This window comes from Bufo bufo, chromosome 5, assembly GCF_905171765.1.
Source record: "Bufo bufo chromosome 5, aBufBuf1.1, whole genome shotgun sequence".
Taxonomy (NCBI): Eukaryota; Metazoa; Chordata; class Amphibia; order Anura; family Bufonidae; genus Bufo; species Bufo bufo.
In genome coordinates this window covers 161,411,383-161,429,473 of record NC_053393.1, presented here as the reverse complement: position 1 = coordinate 161,429,473, position 18,091 = coordinate 161,411,383, and the positions used below count along the sequence as shown (strand labels likewise).

Here is an 18,091-nt window from a genome sequence, read left to right as displayed (position 1 = left end):
GGCAACCATTCACGTTCTGCTGTATGTCAAAGGTGACCATAGGCTTTAAGAACTTTAGAATGAGTCCACACATTGCACTCCTGCTTAGGTATGTAAGATGTGGGGGAAACCTTTCAGTATGACTTTAGCCACAAATCTGCAAAATCTACATACAGAGTTTACCTTGGATTTGCCACAGATATCAGAGGTGAAGATCTGTGGCCTATAGCACAGGGCTGTGGAGTCGAAGTCGAGGAGTCGGAGGCAATTTTGGGTACCTGGAGTCGGCAAAACATGAACCAACTCCTACTAGATTTAAATTGGAATAAATAAATAAAAAAAGCAAGTTTAAATGTCCCAATTCACTAAAAGTTATAATTACCATATTTTTCGCCCTATAAGACGCACCTAGGTTTTTGAGGAGGAAAATAAGAAAAAAAATATTTTGAACCAAAATGTGTGCTTTTGGTGGGTTTTGAACTAATGGTGGTCTGTGGATGGCACTGTTATGGGGGCATCTTATCTTATGTGTCATCCACAGATCCCCCCCCATAACAGTGTCCCTGTGTAGTGAATGGGGGCCGGCATCGGTTTCTGTAATGGCAGCGGGGCCCGGTGCCTGCTTCATTCATAAAGTGGGCGGAGCAGGCGCGTGACGTAGTGTGCTACGCTACGAGCGCCCACCCGGCCTCCTGACTGCCAAGAAGTTAGTAGTAAGTAGTACAGCGCTAGATTTAAGATGATTGGAATACTTTAACAATACCCACAAGTTAGATATGATTACCGTATACTACAGTGAGCGGGGGCCCGGTGTAGTAGAATACAGTGACTGCACCGGGCCCCGCTGCCATTACAGAACCAGATGCCGGCCCCCAGCCCCTCCTCCCTCTCAGCCTATACACCGGACGGTCGCAGCATTCGCCCCATAAGACGCACTGCTATTTTTCCTCCACTTTTTCGAAAAATACGGTACTTCTCTACTGTAAGAATAAAGGCCAATGCATGCAGTGCGTCACGTTACCGCAAAACGAAAACGTTAAGTGACCATGAAGAAGCATGCTTTTCATATGCTTCACTATATGGCACAAAACGCACAGTTAAGGAGCGGCAATACTTATACTTTCCATTGTGTTGTGTTCCGCTGTTACAGGGAACGCAACGCCCATGGTTAACCTAGCCTCTCACTGATAACCGATTAAGTAAATATGTTTTTTGCAGGACTAGACACTTGTATAAGTGAAGGGAATGGATAGTCAATAGCTCAAGACTGAAGCTGTAAACCATTTGAAAAACTGCTGTCATTCAGCTAGGGCTATAAAAACTTGTAAATTCAGATTGTTAGCTTAAACTTTAAACATGACTATGGGATTCTACTAGGGAAATCATGTTTTACAATAAATGCCCCTTCCTGGATCCTCCCACTGCCCGATCTTCAGCAGAAGATCAGCACACAAAGGAGAAGGCAGCAGCTTCCTAGTCAGTAGTTTCTGGTAATGACATGTATGTTGCCTTTCTTTCCTTCAAGGAATGTATAAAATACATTCACATATTAAATACAAAGGAGTCGGAGGTACCAAAAACTGAGAAGTCGGAGCATTTATCTACCGACTCCACAGCCCTGCTATAGCATATGGAATATGTATTTACGCTAAGATCAGAGGCATCATTTCCAGCTGCTGTGCCGAGAATCCACACAAGGATAAGCCCAGTCCAGTGAGGCTAAGGTCATGTTCTCATCATTGGACACCTACATTGGAATAAGGTCCCTTCCATCATGTATAGGCTAGAAACACCATATACTGCACTATACCCTTATTTAGTCTCCATCGGGCTAACAGAGAGCCCTATGGATACACTTGGCGTGTATTCTGGTAGTGATGTGGATGCCTAATCTATAGCTTTGGGTACATCATTGGGTTACAAAAAAGTGTGATTCCCATGCATTGGAAGTGGATTATTAGCTGATTTTGTGTGTGAATGGGCGCTCACTGTTCAGAAGGTGCCATACAAGCTGAACAGAAAAGGATGTGGTCCATGTGGATGAGGCGCTGATGAGATCTTATATTAAAGGTGTTCTCTCACTTCAGTAAGTGGCATTTATCATGTAGAGAAAGTTAATAGAAGCCACTTACTAATATATTATCCATATTGCTTCCTTTGCTGTTTCCATGGTTACGACCACCCTGCAATCCATCAGTGGTGGCCGTGCTTGCACACTATAGAACAAAAGCATCAGCCTATGTGCAATCCCATGGTCCCGGCCACCAGAGAGGCTGATGCTTTTTCTTTTAGTGTGCAAGCACGACCACCACTGATAGATCGCAGAGTGGTCTGTAACCATGGCAACGAGCACTGTATAATGTGATGAAAAAATGAAGCCAGCAAGTAATATGTATAATAATACATTAGTAAGTGCCTGGTATTCACTTTCTCTACATGATAAATGCCACTTACTGAAATGAGACAACCCCTTGAATGTCTTGTTGCTTCTGTTAGGATGATGCAGTTTGAGTTTTGCGACTATTTTATTGGGCGACTTGTGTTCTTTTTGTTTAAAGGCAGCAGATCCCTTTCTAAAATGTATTGGCTTTGTAGACAGGCCTAAACTCTAGAAGCCGGAAAGGCATCAGTAGCGAATTTGAAGATGCTTTTGCTGACGTTTTTGCAAAATACAGTATACGATTTTATGAAAGAATTTTTTTTTGTGGGGACTTGCAAGGAACACAGATGTTAGTTTTCTGGTAGGATTATAATTTGTGGCACCAGGCTCAGAGTGGGTTAAAAATAAAAGAACAGATTCTCACTGGTCCCCTGTCACTCCCATTGTGACACTGCCCTCCATCTTCCCTGGTCACTACTCACAGGTAATGCCTGCTCAGCCATCCACTGGCTTGGGTGGTCACCGATGTGGTGCGTGATTGGCTGAGCGAGCATTTCCTGTGTGTCAAGACGGGACCAGGAAGTAGAGACCAGCGGAAGGGAATGTGGCATGAGATTGGTGAGAGGGGCCTCTATTTTATTCCTGCTGGAAAATAACTTTCTTTTCTTCCAGGTCTTTTCTATTTCCAGCCTACAGATGGACAGGGTGGATTTGATTTAAATCATAGTTTTCTACATAAAGACTAATTCTTGCTGGTATAACTTATAATTTGCAAGTAGATGATGATGATTTTTAGAATAACAACTTTTCATATTAGTTTGGTTAGGTTGATTCTCTATTCATAGGTTTGTAGAAGTTAGGATTAAGGTCTTTTTCTCAGCTCTGTTCATGGTATAACATTTTTGCTGTGTAGAAGAGGCATGTGATCTCTGCTGAGTCAAATTCAGTTTTGAGACCTGCAAAAGTAAACCAAGCATCTGTGATATCTTGTAGGCAGAGAAACTGCCCAATAATCTTACAAAAACCTCTGGAAGAGCATGACCTTGTGAATGGATTAATGGAATTTATTTACCAAAAAAATTTAAACATATACAGCCTTATTCTACATAATTAAAAAACTAATCTTTATTTCATGATGGAATAACCTTTGGATGGTAATATATTTTCCTCCAAAAATATAAATATATATATAAAAAATCAGATTTTTTTAGATAAAAAAAAAAATCATCATAGAATTTTATCCACCCTGCAGATGGATGAAGGGCAGGGCTTAAAATGTCATCTGTTGTAGACAGTGCAGAAGACTTCCATACTTATTTCATACAATGCTGATGGCTATGTGAGAATGAATAGGTTTATGTGGGATAACCCCTTGCATATCCTATATTTATCGCCTGGCCAGGATACCTCAGAAATATCAGCTCATGTAGGGATCCCAGTGATCCCCGAGTCTTCTCTCCGGGGTGGAGCAGTAGTTTGCCGCTCTGCCCATTTACTTCCATTGGACTGGCAGATGGATAGGTGACAAGTAATTGTCATGGGAAGAATTGCTGGAATTTTTTTCCTTCACTTTAGTATTCCCTTAAACCACCATCTCAGGCAGGGAAGTGTGAGATAAATGAAGGGGGGGGGGGGGTCCACACAAAAAGTCTGCTTCATCTTCTCTCCAGATTTTAATGTCCAGAAGGATTTAGAGGATTAGCACCTCTTTACATGAGCTTGCTTTTTATAGGTCACAGGCTTTAGGAATGCTCTGTGAATGCACATTCTATGAATATAACTTCCATTTTCATCCTGAACCCTTTGGAACCCCTTTCTAAGTGACGGCAGTGCTTTCTGCTGTGCTGCACGTGGACAGATTTGTCAGCCGTGCAGGAATCCTTTCTGTTTGGGGATATGACCCACCCTGGGAGGTCCCTTGGAGGCTTCTGCTGCCAGGCAGAGATCATGCTGTTGTTTCGCCTCCGCTAGCGTGACATCAGGACACATGCTTTTAATTATGGCGAGATTTAGTTTGCAGTTGTAACAAAACGCTCTGATCTTATCCGAAATCGTGGTCTTCTCTTGGTTTATATCCACTGGCGAAACTAATCAATAGATGGGGGAATGCTCAAGGTGATGACATTTATTATGACCACTCCACGTCTTGCTTTAGTCAACATCTTGGAGTTACAGTGGGGCCGATCTGCAGTACCAGGCATATCCCACGGACAAGAGGGGCACTTTGGAGAAAGAGGTCACCTCTGCTAGTAGGGGACACTTACCGGATGCCTTCCTCGGGCCGTGTTTTTGTCAAGTTTCTTTGCAGTTTGATGCGTTACAGATCTGCATTGGGATTTGTCATGAACTTGTAAACCTTCCATATGAGGCTGGGGTCTACAGTTTGCAGCAGTCTGCGTGGCCAATTATTGCATGTCTTATAAATACCTTGCATCGAAAAGCCACATTGTAAAGCCGCGGTGGCACAACACCGCCTTTTACCGTGCAGTACTTGGCTACATGGCACAATACTGCAACGTGTAAGTGCAGCTGTAAGAGAAGATCAGAACCTGTTCTGACACTCCTTTATAAACGCTGCTGCTTTAACAGTCCTTATTGCAACCTGCAGAACCGGATTGCCAAGGTGATGTAGGGAGCGCAGGTATTCGTCCAAGCATCAGAAAACTTTCCTTTCACCATACCGGTAAATACGGTCTGTTCTACATTAGGTTATTGTTGAACATGTGCTTTGTATGGGGAGGCATTGTTCTCATCATCTCCACCTACACCCCCCAGTTAAAATCCTTTGTCTTCTGTCTTTTGTATAGGTAGAATGGGCTGTATCAAGAGCAAGCAGGACAAAGGTCCATCCATAAAATACAGATCTGAACCCAAACAAGAACCTATTTCCCAGTATGGCGGTGACCCCACACAAGCTGCCCAGTCGACAGCAGTTAAAGGACCACCTACAAACTTCAACAGTCATTCCATGACACCGTTCGGCGGGTCTTCCGGAATGACTCCCTTTGGAGGAGCGACTTCCCTATTTTCACCAGTGCCAGTTCCTTACCCCGGAGGGTTGACCGGTAAGTTTTGGAGGTTAACGTTGTTGGAACTAGAAAATGTATCTAGATGTTTTTTTTTATATATGTTGTGCTCCAGTACTATTAGATAAACCTCAATTTAATTATAATTTTTTTTAAGATAAGGTTTTTAGCTTACTTTAGGCTACTTTCACACTAGCGGCAGGACGGATCCGACAGGCTGTTCACCCTGTCGGATCCATCCTGCCGCTATTTCGCTGGACTGCCGCTCTGTCCCCATTGACTATAATGGGGACGGGGGGCGGAGCTCCGGCGCAGCTCGGCAGTGCACGGTGAGAGGTCGCTGGACTAAAAATACTGCATGTCCCGACTTTTTAGTCCGGCAGCCTCTCGCCGCGCACTGCCGTGCTGCACCGGAACTCCGCCCCTGTCCCCATTATAGTCAGTGGGGACCGAGCGGCAGGATGGATCAGACAGGGTGAACAGCCTGCACTGAATCGTAAGCGTAAAAAGCTTCGATGCTCCACTCATTCATGGTGAATGAGTGCAGATCGTGTTGTGTCCGGGTTCTGCTCTGAACCCAGACAACCCCTTTAATTTTGATATATTACCTATTTGAGGGTAGGGTCGATCTACAGGTATTTTGGTTGTGTCACGTATAATTTTTTGCCAGTTAAAACCAGATGGTGACACTTTTTTTTTTATTTTTTTTTTATTATTATTCTATTTCCTCCCTGTGATTATAGAAGGCTGCCAGGTTGCTTGAGGTGTTGTAAAAAGCATTTAGAGAGATGCTTTACAGCAGCCGCCATGGGCCATAGACACAATAGCCTGGTTCAGACCCATTGACTTCTATAGGAGAGTTTTCTAGGCATGGTTTCACCTGTGCAGAAGTCATTGTTCAAATAGAGGATCTGTGTTATCTATAAATCTCCTTAATGACACAGTACTGTGGGTGTATGCCCATCTGACACTATGAAAATAAGAAGTGTCACTAAAGTAGTTGGGGAAGCTGGTGGAGAGAAGAAATTTGCAACCGGGAGAGGGGATCCCAAGAAATGGAGCGAAACTAACCTGGGAGGAGGTGTGACAGAGAATACACACTATCCGGTTTCTTTGTGCACCGCAGTAAACTCGCACAGGATTGGGTTTACCAGTGTACCACTGCTTATGCAGTAAGGGTGGGACTGGGTGACCGGCGAGGTACACGCCCACAGAGGGTACTACCAAAGTGGCAACCCACATTGAAGACTCCCTGCAGAGATGATGATAAAGAAAAAATAAAATGTAAAAATACTAGCAAGGCCTGCAGAACGTTGTCAGTCTAGTGTCCATAGGAGGCAAAGACTGATTAGTCTAGTGTTTGTGGAGAGGGTATAGCCCGCCTGGGCAGAGCCACAACTTTTTTTTTTTTTTGTGACATCTGGGCATATACCCATGGTGCTGTGTTCCCCAATGCTTTCAACGAGAAAGGGATTTTACAACAAAAAACAAATCCTAGGTGATATGTCATTGTAATCCTGCGTGTGATAATGAGATGACTGCTGTACAGATCAAGTGGCACCTATTATTCGGCTTAGTGGCCAGTGTGAAAAAAAATTGCAGAATTTTAGATTTTTTGTTTGCTTTAACCACCTCCGGACCGCTGTACGCACAGACGCGTCCTGGAGGTGGTTGATTCATTCCTCCTGGACGCGCCGGCGCGTCATCTCGCGAGACGCGAGATTTCCTGTGAACGCGCGCACACAGGCGCGCGCGCTCACAGGAACGGAAGGTAAGAGAGTTGATCTCCAGCCTGCCAGCGGCGATCGTTCGCTGGCAGGCTGGAGATGTGTTTTTTTTTAACCCTAACAGGTATATTAGACGCTGTTTTGATAACAGCGTCTAATATACCTGCTACCTGGTCCTCTGGTGGTCCCCTTTGTTTGGATCGACCACCAGAGGACACAGGTAGCTCAGTAAAGTCCCACCAAGCACCACTACACTACACTACACCCCCCCCCCCGTCACTTATTAACCCCTTATTAGCCCCTGATCACCCCATATAGACTCCCTGATCACCCCCCTGTCATTGATTACCCCCCTGTCATTGATCAACCCCCTGTAAAGCTCCATTCAGACGTCCGCATGATTTTTACGGATCCACTGATAGATGGATCGGATCCGCAAAACGCATCCGGACGTCTGAATGAAGCCTTACAGGGGCATGATCAATGACTGTGGTGATCACCCCATATAGACTCCCTGATCACCCCCCTGTCATTGATTACACCCCTGTCATTGATTACCCCCCTGTAAAGCTCCATTCAGACGTCCGCATGATTTTTACGGATCCACTGATAGATGGATCCGATCCGCAAAACGCATCCGGACGTCTGAATGAAGCTTTACAGGGGCATGATCAATGACTGTGGTGATCACCCCATATAGACTCCCTGATCACCCCCCTGTAAAGCTCCATTCAGATGTCCGCATGATTTTTACGGATGCACTGATAGATGGATCCGATCCGCAAAACGCATCCGGACGTCTGAATGAAGCTTTACAGGGGCATGATCAATGACTGTGGTGATCACCCCATATAGACTCCCTGATCACCCCCCTGTAAAGCTCCATTCAGATGTCCGCATGATTTTTACGGATGCACTGATAGATGGATCCGATCCGCAAAACGCATCCGGACGTCTGAATGAAGCTTTACAGGGGCATGATCAATGACTGTGGTGATCACCCCATATAGACTCCCTGATCACCCCCCTGTAAAGCTCCATTCAGATGTCCGCATGATTTTTACGGATGCACTGATAGATGGATCCGATCCGCAAAACGCATCCGGACGTCTGAATGAAGCCTTACAGGGGCATGATCAATGACTGTGGTGATCACCCCATATAGACTCCCTGATCACCCCCCTGTAAAGCTCCATTCAGATGTCCGCATGATTTTTACGGATGCACTGATAGATGGATCCGATCCGCAAAACGCATCCGGACGTCTGAATGAAGCCTTACAGGGGCGTGATCAATGACTGTGGTTATCACCCCATATAGACTCCCTGATCACCCCCCTGTCATTGATTACCCCCCTGTCATTGATTACCCCCCTGTAAAGCTCCATTCAGACGTCCGCATGATTTTTACGGATCCACTGATAGATGGATCGGATCCGCAAAACGCATCCGGACGTCTGAATGAAGCCTTACAGGGGCATGATCAATGACTGTGGTGATCACCCCATATAGACTCCCTGATCACCCCCCTGTCATTGATTACCCCCCTGTAAAGCTCCATTCAGATGTCCGCATGATTTTTACGGATGCACTGATAGATGGATCGGATCCGCAAAACGCATACGGACGTCTGAATGAAGCCTTACAGGGGCGTGATCAATGACTGTGGTTATCACCCCATATAGACTCCCTGATCACCCCCCTGTCATTGATTACACCCCTGTCATTGATCACCCCCCTGTAAAGCTCCATTCAGATGTCCGCATGATTTTTACGGATGCACTGATAGATGGATCGGATCCGCAAAACGCATACGGACGTCTGAATGAAGCCTTACAGGGGCGTGATCAATGACTGTGGTTATCACCCCATATAGACTCCCTGATCACCCCCCTGTCATTGATTACACCCCTGTCATTGATCACCCCCCTGTAAAGCTCCATTCAGATGTCCGCATGATTTTTACGGATGCACTGATAGATGGATCGGATCCGCAAAACGCATCCGGACGTCTGAATGAAGCCTTACAGGGGCATGATCAATGACTGTGGTGATCACCCCATATAGACTCCCTGATCACCCCCCTGTCATTGATTACCCCCCTGTCATTGATTACCCCCCTGTAAAGCTCCATTCAGACGTCCGCATGATTTTTACGGATCCACTGATAGATGGATCGGATCCGCAAAACGCATCCGGACGTCTGAATGAAGCCTTACAGGGGCATGATCAATGACTGTGGTGATCACCCCATATAGACTCCCTGATCACCCCCCTGTCATTGATTACCCCCCTGTAAAGCTCCATTCAGATGTCCGCATGATTTTTACGGATGCACTGATAGATGGATCGGATCCGCAAAACGCATACGGACGTCTGAATGAAGCCTTACACGGGCGTGATCAATGACTGTGGTTATCACCCCATATAGACTCCCTGATCACCCCCCTGTCATTGATCACCCCCCTGTCATTGATCACCCCCCTGTCATTGATCACCCCCCCTGTCATTGATCACCCCCCCTGTCATTGATCACCCCTCTGTAAGGCTCCATTCAGACATTTTTTTGGCCCAAGTTAGCGGAATTTTTATTTATTTTTCTTACAAAGTCTCATATTCCACTAACTTGTGTCAAAAAATAAAATCTCACATGAACTCACCATACCCCTCACGGAATCCAAATGCGTAAAATTTTTTAGACATGTATATTCCAGACTTCTTCTCACGCTTTAGGGCCCCTAGAATGCCAGGGCAGTATAAATACCCCACATGTGACCCCATTTCGGAAAGAAGACACCCCCAGGTATTCCGTGAGGGGCATATTGAGTCCATGAAAGATTGAAATTTTTGTCCCAAGTTAGCGGAACGGGAGACTTTGTGAGAAAAAAATAAAAAATATCAATTTCCGCTAACTTGTGCCAAAAAAAAAAAATTTCTATGAACTCGCCATGCCCCTCATTGAATACCTTGGGGTGTCTTCTTTCCAAAATGGGGTCACATGTGGGGTATTTATACTGCCCTGGCATTCTAGGGGCCCCAAAGCGTGAGAAGAAGTCTGGTATCCAAATGTCTAAAAATGCCCTCCTAAAAGGAATTTGGGCACCTTTGCGCATCTAGGCTGCAAAAAAGTGTCACACATCTGGTATCGCCGTACTCAGGAGAAGTTGGGGAATGTGTTTTGGGGTGTCATTTTACATATACCCATGCTGGGTGAGAGAAATATCTTGGTCAAATGCCAACTTTGTATAAAAAAATGGGAAAAGTTGTCTTTTGCCAAGATATTTCTCTCACCCAGCAAGGGTATATGTAAAATGACACCCCAAAACACATTCCCCAACTTCTCCTGAATACGGCGATACCAGATGTGTGACACTTTTTTGCAGCCTAGGTGGGCAAAGGGGCCCATATTCCAAAGAGCACCTTTAGGATTTCACAGGTCATTTACCTACCTAACACACATTAGGGCCCCTGGAAAATGCCAGGGCAGTATAACTACCACACAAGTGACCCCATTTTAGAAAGAAGACACCCCAAGGTATTCCGTGAGGGGCATGGCGAGTTCCTAGAATTTTTTATTTTTTGTCACAAGTTAGTGGAAAATGCTGATTTTTTTTTTTTTTTTTTTTTTTCATACAAAGTCTCATATTCCACTAACTTGTGACAAAAAATAAAAACTTCCATGAACTCACTATGCCCATCAGCGAATACCTTGGGGTGTCTTCTTTCCAAAATGGGGTCACTTGTGGGGTAGTTATACTGCCCTGGCATTCTAGGGGCCCAAATGTGTGGTAAGGAGTTTGAAATCAAATTCTGTAAAAATTGACCTGTGAAATCCGAAAGGTGCTCTTTGGAATATGGGCCCCTTTGCCCACCTAGGCTGCAAAAAAGTGTCACACATCTGGTATTGCCGTACTCAGGAGAAGGTGGGGAATGTGTTTTGGGGTGTCATTTTACATATACCCATGCTGGGTGAGAGAAATATCTTGGCAAACGACAACTTTTCCCATTTTTTTATACAAAGTTGGCATTTGACCAAGATATTTATCTCACCCAGCATGGGTATATGTAAAATGACACCCCAAAACACATTCCTCAACTTCTCCTGAATACAGAGATACCAGATGTGTGACACTTTTTTGCAGCCTAGGTGGGCAAAGGGGCCCATATTCCAAAGAGCACCTTTAGGATTTCACAGGTCATTTACCTACCTAACACACATTAGGGCCCCTGGAAAATGCCAGGGCAGTATAACTACCACACAAGTGACCCCATTTTAGAAAGAAGACACCCCAAGGTATTCCGTGAGGGGCATGGCGAGTTCCTAGAATTTTTTATTTTTTGTCACAAGTTAGTGGAAAATGCTGATTTTTTTTTTTTTTTTTTTTTTCATACAAAGTCTCATATTCCACTAACTTGTGACAAAAAATAAAAACTTCCATGAACTCACTATGCCCATCAGCGAATACCTTGGGGTGTCTTCTTTCCAAAATGGGGTCACTTGTGGGGTAGTTATACTGCCCTGGCATTCTAGGGGCCCAAATGTGTGGTAAGGAGTTTGAAATCAAATTCTGTAAAAATTGACCTGTGAAATCCGAAAGGTGCTCTTTGGAATATGGGCCCCTTTGCCCACCTAGGCTGCAAAAAAGTGTCACACATCTGGTATTGCCGTACTCAGGAGAAGGTGGGGAATGTGTTTTGGGGTGTCATTTTACATATACCCATGCTGGGTGAGAGAAATATCTTGGCAAACGACAACTTTTCCCATTTTTTTATACAAAGTTGGCATTTGACCAAGATATTTATCTCACCCAGCATGGGTATATGTAAAATGACACCCCAAAACACATTCCTCAACTTCTCCTGAATACAGAGATACCAGATGTGTGACACTTTTTTGCAGCCTAGGTGGGCAAAGGGGCCCATATTCCAAAGAGCACCTTTCGGATTTCACAGGTCAATTTTTACAGAATTTGATTTCAAACTCCTTACCACACATTTGGGCCCCTAGAATGCCAGGGCAGTATAACTACCCCACAAGTGACCCCATTTTGGAAAGAAGAGACCCCAAGGTATTCGCTGATGGGCATAGTGAGTTCATGGAAGTTTTTATTTTTTGTCACAAGTTAGTGGAATATGAGACTTTGTATGAAAAAAAAAATAAAAAAAAAAAATCATCATTTTCCACTAACTTGTGACAAAAAATAAAAAATTCTAGGAACTCGCCATGCCCCTCACGGAATACCTTGGGGTGTCTTCTTTCCAAAATGGGGTCACTTGTGGGGTAGATATACTGCCCTGGCATTCTAGGGGCCCAAATGTGTGGTAAGGAGTTTGAAATCAAATTCAGTAAAAAATGACGAGTGAAATCCGAAAGGTGCTCTTTGGAATATGGGCCCCTTTGCCCACCTAGGCTGCAAAAAAGTGTCACACATCTGGTATCTCCGTACTCAGGAGAAGGTGGGGAATGTGTTTTGGGGTGTCATTTTATATATACCCATGCTGGGTGAGAGAAATATCTTGGCAAAAGACAACTTTTCCCATTTTTTTATACAAAGTTGTCATTTGACCAAGATATTTATCTCACCCAGCATGGGTATATGTAAAAAGACACCCCAAAACACATTCCTCAACTTCTCCTGAGTACGGGGATACCAGATGTGTGACACTTTTTTGCAGCCTAGGTGGGCAAAGGGGCCCATATTCCAAAGAGCACCTTTCGGATTTCACAGGTCATTTTTTACTGAATTTGATTTCAAACTCCTTACCACACATTTGGGCCCCTAGAATGCCAGGGCAGTATAACTACCCCACAAGTGACCCCATTTTGGAAAGAAGAGACCCCAAGGTATTCGCTGATGGGCATAGTGAGTTCATGGAAGTTTTTATTTTTTGTCACAAGTTAGTGGAATATGAGACTTTGTAAGAAAAAAAAATAAAAAAAAAAAAATCATCATTTTCCGCTAACTTGTGACAAAAAATAAAAAGTTCTATGAACTCACTGTGCCCATCAGCGAATACCTTAGGGTGTGTACTTTCAGAAATGGGGTCATTTGTGGGGTGTTTGTACTGTCTGGGCATTGTAGAACCTCAGGAAACATGACAGGTGCTCAGAAAGTCAGAGCTGCTTCAAAAAGCGGAAATTCACATTTTTGTACCATAGTTTGTAAACGCTATAACTTTTACCCAAACCATTTTTTTTCTACCCAAACATTTTTTTTTTATCAAAGACATGTAGAACTATAAATTTAGAGCAAAATTTCTATATGGATGTCGTTTTTTTTGCAAAATTTTACAACTGAAAGTGAAAAATGTCATTTTTTTGCAAAAAAATCGTTAAATTTCGATTAATAACAAAAAAAGTAAAAATGTCAGCAGCAATGAAATACCACCAAATGAAAGCTCTATTAGTGAGAAGAAAAGGAGGTAAAATTCATTTGGGTGGTAAGTTGCATGACCGAGCAATAAACGGTGAAAGTAGTGTAGGTCAGAAGTGTAAAAAGTGGCCTGGTCTTTCAGGGTGTTTAAGCACTGGGGGCTGAGGTGGTTAAACTATAGCATATTTTTAAGGCTATATGGTGGGGAATGACAATGCATCTTATAGTCCGAATGCTAATGACCTCTTCCTTTATGAAAGCAGTCATTTCTATGGGGGAGTCTGATCGGAGGCTGATGGAGCTTGGGGGTCTGACCTGGGGTCTGAAGGACCTTTTGGGACGGATCTGAGGTCTGATGCGAAATATTTTTTTTCTTTTCCTCCTCCAAATCCTAGGTGCGTCTTATAGTCCAAAAATCTGGAAGTTATTTTTAATTTATTTATTATACTCTTGTATAGCGCTGACATATTCCGCAGCGCTTTACAGACATTAGCTACAAGAAAATTTAGACTAGCACATTCATGGTCACAGGTGCATATCCATAAAGCAAGTGTACAGAGAACTAATAAAGGCATGGCTGCCCAACATTTCACATGCAAACAATAGAACTAAGAAATGGGGATCAAAGTGTTATACCCACTATAAATGAAAAAAATAGAAGCTCTTTTCTTGTAGTACCCTTAAGGGTAGTGGCCTCTTTTAGACTAAGCAACGCCCATCTGCCTGGGGATTCTGAGCAGAGTATAAATGTAGCTGGTTCCTACACTGCCCTTGATATTGTAGGCTTAGGTAAGTCCAAGAGAGGCGGTATATTAGTGTTAGGTACCCATCTGCGGAAGCCACCGTGACGCCTGGTAGATGGGCCCGACACACGTTTGATAAAAAATGTGCGCAAAGACCTTTTATTTTTTCCATTTATAGTAGGTATAATACCACTTTCATTTAGAATGATCCCCATTTCTCAGTGCTATTGTTTGCATGTGAAATGTTGTACAGCCATGCTTTTATTAGTTACCGACATTAGCATCACTCTGTCCCCAGTGGGGCTCACAATCTAAGTTCCCTCTCAGTATGTCTTTGGAGTGTACGAAGAAAACCACACAAACACAGGGAGAACATACAAACTCCATGCAGATGTTGTCCATCGTTGGATTCGAACCTAGCCACTGTGCTGGCCACTGATTGTCACATCACTAAAAATTCTTCCAAAATGTGTATTAGGCTATTTTCACACTTGAGGCAGAGTGATCCGGCAAAACGTATGCCAACTGATGGCATTTGTGAGACTGATCAGTCATAAAAATGCATTGAAATGCCAGATCCGTCTTTCCGGTGTCATCCGGCAAAACGCATCCGGCATTTATTTTTTTTCACCTTTTTTTCGGTTTGTGCAGACCGGAAGGACGGATCCGGCATTCAGGCAAGTCTTCAGTTTTTTTTGGCCGGAGATAAAACTCTCAGTCTCAGTGCCGGAAAAGAAAAACGCAAGTGTGAAAGTACCCCAACATAAAATATTTTAATTTAGTTTTGTGCGTTTATTTTATTTATTTTTTTAAGCCTCATTATTTTACCTATTTTTTTTTTTTTTTTTTTACACTTCTCCTGTGCAACTGGGACTGTACAAAGTGTGTCCATGGGGCTCCGTTAGACAGAATGAGGCCCAAAGAGTATCCTTTGTGTCTCTGGCTGGTTAGTAAACCTCAAAAAGAGAGGATGGAATAGTGTTGTAGACCTCACTTTTTTATTGCATTGCAATGGGCACTCATGGACAGATGCCAACCTATGACATCTATCATAGCCTTCATTCAAGGAGTTGTCCAGGTGTTTAACATTGATAACCGTTTGTAAGGATAGGTCAATATCAGATCGGCGGGGTTTGACTCCTTGCACCCCCACTGTTTAGATATTTGAGGAGGCCACGTCACTCCTGTTTGTGCTGTGGCCTCCTCTCAGCTCACCAAGCATGGCTCTGTCCTTTGGATAGTGGCTGTGCTTGGTATTGAAGCTCAGCCCCATTAACTTGAATGGGTTGAGCTGCGCCTAGGCTGTGTTATACAATGAACGTGATGTCACAGGCCTAGGAATAGGTCTCTTCAGATAACTGATTGGCAGGGGTGTTGATATTCATTCCCCCACCAATCAGAAATTGATTACCTATCCTAAGGATAGGCCATCAGTCTCAAAATCCCAGAAAATCATTAAACCATTAAAACATTTGTATTGGAGTAAATGTTTATTGGAGTCCATTAATGGAATGTGAACATAGACTTACAAGGGAAACACGCCATAATAGGGGCAGTCGTCACCGTTACTGTGCTATTGTCCTGCACTTATAAGATCTTATAAGTGCAGGACAATAGTCCCGCGGGTGACCCGACGTGCACAGTAACCTATGATGTTGTGTGCCCACCCTGCACACGATCAATGCCGCTTCGGGATATATGGCCCGCTCACGGACCTCATGTCTCGTAGGACATACGGTCATGTGCAAGGGCCCTTAGGGTTGAACTAAGTCTAGTTAGTTCCCAATATAGCTTCCTACTAATGCCAACCCAGCAATCGTGATCACCAGGACCAGTAGAAGCAGCAGCCTTTGTGCTCACTGAGCGCAATTTATATGAGAATAGATACAACAGACGGGCAGAAAACTGGCTTTAAGGACCGCAAATTTACAGCTGTTCTTAAGTGATTGACCCCTTCATGACTGCCATACGGCTATATACGTGCTATTTGCACATACCCCATGCATAAAGCACGTGTATAAACGTCATGGCAGCTCTTTAATCCAAGTGCTGCAAAACGCTTGGTTTAAAGCTTCTGCCCCTGCACTGCTGCTGTCAGGGACAGCGTACAGTCCAGTAATGCTGGCAAGGGACCAATCGGAGTGGTCCTTGGCCGAGGATCGCTCCGATTGGTTAGTCTGTGCAAACTAACCAATTGGAGCGCAGCATTGTAAAAATGCCGGTTTCAGGCTCTCATCTGCACCCTGCAGATCAGAGCCTGAAATCAGGCATTAGCTGATCTTTGCCCCTCATCTGTGCCCCCTGCCCCGATCTGAGCCCCATCTGTGCGCTGTAATGTGTCCTGCCAGCCCCTTCCGTGCCCTCTGCCTGATCAGCACCAAATGCCCATCTGTGACCCCTGTCTTTTAACTTTGCCCCTGGAATTAACTGTTCACTGCCCACATCTGTGCCCCGTGTTGCGGTCCTGCTGAATGTGATGGCGGCGGTTCAGTTCCTGAGCTGCTGCCATCTGCCTTGTACAATGACCTCTGCACAGGTCAATGAGGTCCCCTCCTGTCTATGGCCCATATGACTGCCATAAAGCAATTCTGGCCGCCCCATAATAATGTTCAGGAAATAGAATAGCGAAATCAGAAAATAAAACCAGATTAGACAGAAAATTTTCAGTGAGACATTTCGTTTAAAGTGCATTGGATGTATTGCACTCGTTGCTGCTGGATGATCAATCTGGTGCATTGGCTTCATCTACGCCAACAAATGTGCAAAAGCTTGGTACATTTTGGGTGCACAGCGCTGCATTTATGGCTTGTCCCTTACCTGGACAATCCACACCATTTTCACTAATCCACACCCCCTTGTCGGGCAAATTGTAAAACAAATAGAAAAGTATAAAAAACAGGTGAGTAATTGTGGTACAAAACATGGGGCAACAAATTGCGTCAGAATTCAGTAGCACTTGATTAGTAAGTGTCTGCCATTTTGTGTAAGCAAATAAATCTGATTGGGAAAACTCCAGACTGAAATGCTACCTATGTGAAGTAGCTAGGAGTCCTAGATGGTAAAGATTACTAGATGACAGTTTAATGGTCTTCACTTGGCTTCAGGGGTCTACACAGGGATTTCTCCTTTCATAGCGAGAACCACATACTGTAGATTGCTCTTCTTCCCTGCTGGGGTGTGTTTGTAGCTTAAGGGCTCTTTCACACTTGCGTTGTCCGGATCCGACGTGTACTCCATTTGCCGGAATTACACGCCGGATCCGGAAAAACGCAAGTGAACTGAAAGCATTTGAAGACTGATCCGTCTTCAAAATGCGTTCAGTGTTACTATGGCAGCCAGGACGCTATTAAAGTCCTGGTTGCCATAGTAGTAGTGGGTAGCGGGGGAGCGGTATACTTACAGTCCGCGCGGCTCCCGGGGCGCTCCAGAATGACGTCAGAGCGCCCCATGCGCATGGATGACGTGTCCATGTGATCACGTCACCCATGCGTGTGGGGCGCCCTGACGTCACTCTGGAGCGCCCGGGGAGCCGCACGGACGGTAATTATACTGCTCCCCACTACACTTTACCATGGCTGCCAGGACTTTAGCGTCCCGGCAGCCATGGTAACCATTCAGAAAAAGCTAAACGTCGGATCCGGCAATGCGCCGAAACGACGTTTAGCTTAAGGCCGGATCCGGATCAATGCCTTTCAATGGGCATTAATTCCGGAACCGGCCTTGCGGCAAGTGTTCAGGATTTTTGGCCGGAGCAAAAAGCGCAGCATGCTGCGGTATTTTCTCCGGCCAAAAAACGTTCCGGTCCGGAACTGAAGACATCCTGATGCATCCTGAACGGATTTCTCTCCATTCAGAATGCATTG

The 18,091-nt window shown here is 44.5% G+C and overlaps 1 protein-coding gene across 1 annotated transcript in view; it reads left to right on the top strand.

The window, feature by feature from the left end:
* The window catches only part of YES1 (YES proto-oncogene 1, Src family tyrosine kinase), a 73,616-nt gene that overhangs the window by 35,671 nt on the left and 19,854 nt on the right, over positions 1-18,091 (top strand). The window contains exon 2 of the mRNA XM_040431790.1: positions 5,167-5,424. Within this exon, the coding sequence (XP_040287724.1) occupies positions 5,172-5,424 (253 nt within the window). The 5' untranslated portion in view covers positions 5,167-5,171. The remainder of the gene's footprint in view (positions 1-5,166; positions 5,425-18,091) is intronic.